Genomic DNA, 4,978 nt, shown 5'->3' with positions numbered 1-4,978 from the left:
CTTTCGGAGATACCTGTAATGCACCTTTATATCCACCCAGTTACGTTGTGACGTTTGGTACACCCAAAGCACTCCTACGGTATCCGGGAATTACACAATCTCATGGTCTAAGGAAATGATACTTGACATTAGAAAAGCTTTAGCAAACGAACTGCACGATCTTGTGCTATCCTTAGGATTGGGTCTTGTCCATCACATCATTCTCCTAATGATGTGATCCCGTTATCAATGACATCCAATGTCCATGGTCAGGAAACCATAACCATCTATTGATCAACGAGCTAGTCAACTAGAGGCTCACTAGGGACATGTTGTGGTCTATGTATTCACACATGTATTACGGTTTCCAGTTAATACAATTATAGCATGAACAATAGACAATTATCATGAACAAGGAAATATAATAATAACCATTTTATTATTGCCTCTTGGGCATATTCCAACACCACTGTCGTATGACGGTCTTTGCATCTTCGGGTGTCTTTGCTATCCTAGCACTGCGCCCACCACTCCACACAAACTCGCACCACGTTCACTCCCATGCGTCTTCCTTGGCTATCCCTCTAACACCAAAGGTTACCGGTGCTATGAACTTGTCACTCATTGAGTGTACACCTCTAGGCACGTGTATTTTGTCGAGACGATATTCCCTTTTTTCAGGTATCTCTGGCTCCGGCTCCCTCGGCGCCAACCCCTGCGCCCCCTGCTTGGAGTGATGGGCGGCCGTGACCCTAGGCGGTCCCACCTGCCCAGCGCCTTCTGCCGCCACCTGGGTTCCCGACTCCCTCGCCCAAGATCGAGTCAGACCGGGCCCCTGGGTCCCCGACTCCCTCCTTCGAGGTTGAGTCCGACCGGGCCCCCCACGGCACCCCCTCTCCGGCGACGGGCTTGACACCCTCCTCGCTTGTCGCCACTCCCGCTACAGCCTGCCCAGTTGCCGTCGCCTGTGGCCCCGCGGGCGCCGATGCCTTTGGCCCTACCGCCGCAGCTGCCCCTGGCCTCGCTGTGGGACCAGCTGCCGCCGCCGACTCAGCCCCCGCTATAGGCCCGGTCGCTGCCGCGGGCCCGACTGCCCCCATAGGTCCGACTCTCGGTGTGACGACCCGCGCTCGGGATGGTGTTCATCGGCCGAGCACACGTTACTCCTCTGACGAGTATGTGTGCGCTGCCTCGACTTCGACGCCGTCACCCGTCCCCACCTCTGCTCGCGCTGCCCTTCGGGATCCCCACTGGCTCACGGCGATGCACGAGGAGTTCGATGTTGGGGAACATAGCATGCAATTTCAAAAAAAATTCTACGATCATGCAAGATCTATCTAGGAGATGCATAGCAACAAGAGGGGGAGAGTGTGTCCACGTACCCTCGTAGACCGAAAGTAGTAGCTTTATGTTAACGTGGTTGATGTAGTCGAATGTCTTCACGATCCAACCGATCTAGCACCGAACGTACGACACCTCCGAGTTCAGCACACGTTCAGCTCGATGACGTCCCTCGAACTCTTGATCCAGCAAAGGGTTGAGGGAGAGTTTTATCAGCACGACGGCATGAAGACGGTGTTGATGATGTGATCCGTGCAGGGCTTTGCCTAAGCACTACGATGATACTATCGGAGGAGTAAACGGTGGAGGGGGGCACCGCGCACGGCTAAGACAATGTTGTGTCTTTGGGGTGCCCCCCCTGCCCCTGTATATAAAGGAGGGAGGAGGAGGCCGGCCACCAGGGACGCGCCAAGGGAGGGGTGAGTCCTACTAGGACTCCACTCCTAGTAGGATTCGCCCCCCCTCTTTTTTCCTTCTTACGGAGGTGGAAAGGGGGAAGGAGAGGGAGTAGGAGAAGGAAAGGGGGGTGGCGCCCCCTTTCCCTAGTCCAATTTGGCCTCCTCCCTTGTGGGGGGCGCACCAGCTCCTTGTGGGCTGGTTAGCCTCCCTCCTATGGCCCATATGGCCCATATCTTCCACCGGGTGGTTCCGATAACCCCTTCGGTACTCCGGTTTGTACCCGATACACTCCGGAACCCTTCCGGTGTCCGAATACCACGTTCCAATATATCAATCTTTACATCTTGACCATTTCGAGACTCCTCGTCATGTTCTTGATCTCATCCGGGACTCCAAACAAACTTTGGTCATCAAAACACATAACTCATAATACAAATCGTCATCAAATTTTAAGCGTGCGGACCCTACGGGTTCGAGAACTATGTAGACATGATCGAGACACATCTCCGCCCCTCGCGCGCTGTTGAGTTTCCTTGGCTTCACCGCCCCCCTAGTCTCTCTGAGGTAAGTGAACCGAGCCACGTCTATGCTTTGTGTTTTCTGGTTCTGAAATCCGTGCTTTTATTGTTTTCGTTGAATTCGTTGAGTCTAGAATGAGAGGGTCGTGATCGGGTGAAACTTTCTGAAGGAGAGCAGAGTGAGTGCTGATTCTAATCAGTTTGGGACGGTAAGTATGCACATGTACTCTCAAGGTTTCATGATGAGTATACATTCTATCTCACATTCTCACAAACTATGAATCTGTGCTTACCCTCTTTTTGAGATGTTGTTTGATTACATTATGTATGATTATGATATGCTCTACATTGTTATGTTTTACAAGTTAATCAAGTGTAATTTCAGCATTGCCATCAAGTTTCCAGTTTGTTGAATTCATTTGTTCGCGCATGCATGTAAAAATATGAGAGATCAAATTCAAAGTTGTCATATGACACGTAGGAGTAGCAGACCGAAGCTAATTCGAAGAGAATCATATGAATAGAATTGCAGCTTTCATTCGAATCATGTCAACACGAAGTACCAATTGCAGCTTTGTTTCTTATAAGATGTAAGCAAATAAATGTTAGACAACGACCAATTATTTGATATATGAATCATGCTTTTGGATGCACTTCAAGTCTCCGAGTTCTAGCTTCGCGCACGCCACTGAAATCTCAGGAACAGCCATGGAAAAGCTGCAACATTTACACAGCGCAAATCCTTCGTCTACCTCTCGCCATCAACACTCGAGCTATAGTTCAGGGCAACAGGCTTTGGGGAAGAATTCCGGATTTGGGTTGGGGGCGAGGAGGTGCCGCCGGTTTGGCATGGCGTCCAACGAGGTAGCAGGAGCTGTGGTAGACATGGAGAATGATAGTAGCTCTGATTACCAAAGTTGAGTTGCATAATACACATCATACATCGCACTGCTCTGAATCAAGGTTACATATACAAGCCGAACTTGGAGTAGGCGCCCGTTCAGAACATATTTTCTTTATACTTGAAGTCTGATGACAAGTACTCTTCATCAGAATACAGAATAGAATAGTGGAGTAGGAGCAGGCAGGCAGAGGCATCATCACAAGTTGCTCCTGTGAGTAGTGGCTGCTGGCTTGGGTGGTGGCGACTTCTTCATGTTACCGAAGAGGGAGTGCCTGCCCTCGGCGACGACGTTGCCGGTGCCGGCGTTGGTGAAGAGCACGTGTGTGCCGGAGTAGGCGCCCTTGTGTCCGAGCGCCCTTGCCGTTATGCTCAGCCGGTCCCCCGGGCGGGCCTGGGAGAGATCGGGGAAGGCGACGGACATGTCGACGGAGACCTTGAGGTTTTGGCCTTCGGAGATGGAGGCGGCGGAGCCGATCTCGTCGACCAGGGCGACAACGGCACCGGCGGCGAGGCAGCCGGTGGTGGAGTCCTGCGTGCGTGCGTGTTTAGCTCAGCTGGGAGGGATCAAGACAGACAGGTGAAAGCGAAATCGATGAAGGAAGCGAGTGACGTACGGTGAGGCTCGGGGGGACGGTGTAGGAGCAGTGGATGAACCCCGGATGGAGGCGGAGCACGCGGATCCCGCGCAGCGCGAATCCCTCGAAGAAGCTCGGCGACAGATGAGTAGTGGCCGATGATAGGGATGCGGATGCGGATGCGGCGGAGGAGAGCGCGTCCACCCGCGCGTGCTCGTCGGCGCGCACGCTCAGGACGTCCCGAGCACGAGCTAACTCGGGGGAGTCGGCCATGGCCACCTGCTGCAGCTCTGCCTGATGATTATCTTTCTCCGGTGGATTTGGGAATTTGTGACCGACTGACTCTGGTTGTTGGTGCCACGCGAGCAAGGTCCAAGGCCTACGGACCAGCACCAACCGCATCGATTCCAGTCGACTCAACCACGCCAACAAAAGAGAGAGAGAGAGAGAGAGAGAGAGAGAGAGAGAGAGAGAGAGAGAGAAATCAGCCACCAAGTTGGGCCGGAAGAAAAGAGAAAAAAGCCCAGCAACACAGTCTCGACTCGTCGCACGACCGCGGTGGACACTGCCTCCCGTCCCCTGATTCTCCTCGCCACTGCTCCGCGCTCCGGTCGATCTCGCCGCCCTGACTCGCCGCCTAGCTCCGTGCCTCGCCGGCGACTCTGCCGCCGAGCCCCTGCCCGGTGCCACCGCGCCAAGCCGGCAGCCCACAGCCGCCCAGTCCGCACTCGGCAGTCAGCGTCCGGCAGCCGGCGTTGTGCAGCTGCAGCAGCCAGCAGCCAGCCGCCCAGCCCGATTTAAGGTACGTTTGATGAGATTCCTTCCGGTTTCCGAATTTTTGTTTACTCATTAATCATTGCTCGTCGTGCTTCCACCTGCTTACGAATTTAGGCTTGCTGTGCTCCTTTGTAAATTGCTAAATTGTAATGTATTACACTCCTGAATTCTGTCCAGGAATGTTACTACTTACTAGTACTTAATTGTTTCAGTTTGGGTCCATTTTTTGAATCCATGTGGCATCTTGAGCTGTGATTTCCAGGAATGTTACTACTACCTCCGACCCAAAACATAAGATCATTTTTGACACTATGATCTTACATTTTTGGACGGAGGGAGTACTTACTACTGAGTTGTTTCTGTTTGGGTCAAACAATTGACACATTGTTCTCATTTTTTGAATCAATAAATATGTCATTTTCATATTGAAGAACAAAATGTCAACCAGTATCTTTTTTTTCTTGAATACGCACGAGTATGCGTAT

At 52.3% G+C, this 4,978-nt stretch overlaps 2 protein-coding genes across 3 annotated transcripts in view; one reads left to right on the top strand and one right to left on the bottom strand.

Moving 5' to 3' along the window:
* Positions 1–3,123: 3,123 nt before the first annotated feature.
* On the bottom strand, positions 3,124–4,155 carry LOC123091741 (uncharacterized). Its single transcript, XM_044513356.1, has 2 exons — positions 3,756–4,155; positions 3,124–3,670 (listed from the first exon to the last, which is right to left on the bottom strand). Exons 1-2 carry the CDS (start codon positions 4,116–4,118, stop codon positions 3,338–3,340), a joined length of 696 nt encoding a protein of 231 aa, XP_044369291.1. The 5' UTR covers positions 4,119–4,155; the 3' UTR covers positions 3,124–3,337.
* LOC123091740 (protein prenyltransferase alpha subunit repeat-containing protein 1) overlaps positions 4,137–4,978 on the top strand; it is a 6,438-nt gene continuing 5,596 nt past the window's right edge. For both annotated transcript variants that reach the window (XM_044513355.1, XM_044513353.1), the window contains exon 1: positions 4,137–4,518. The gene's annotated coding sequence lies outside the window, so the exon portion shown is untranslated. The remainder of the gene's footprint in view (positions 4,519–4,978) is intronic.

The sequence above is a fragment of the Triticum aestivum genome, chromosome 4B (genome assembly GCF_018294505.1).
Source record: "Triticum aestivum cultivar Chinese Spring chromosome 4B, IWGSC CS RefSeq v2.1, whole genome shotgun sequence".
Classification (NCBI taxonomy): Eukaryota; Viridiplantae; Streptophyta; class Magnoliopsida; order Poales; family Poaceae; genus Triticum; species Triticum aestivum.
This window is presented reverse-complemented; position numbering and strand designations above follow the sequence as displayed.

Excerpts from the sequence above, each read along its gene's own strand:
- LOC123091741 (XM_044513356.1), bottom strand. The coding sequence starts at position 4,118 with ATGCGGTTGGTGCTGGTCCGTAGGCCTTGGACCTTGCTCGCGTGGCAC. Across the intron at positions 3,671-3,755 it reads CCGTCCCCCCGAGCCTCACC|GACTCCACCACCGGCTGCCT; the intron begins GTACGTCACTCG and ends GCACGCACGCAG.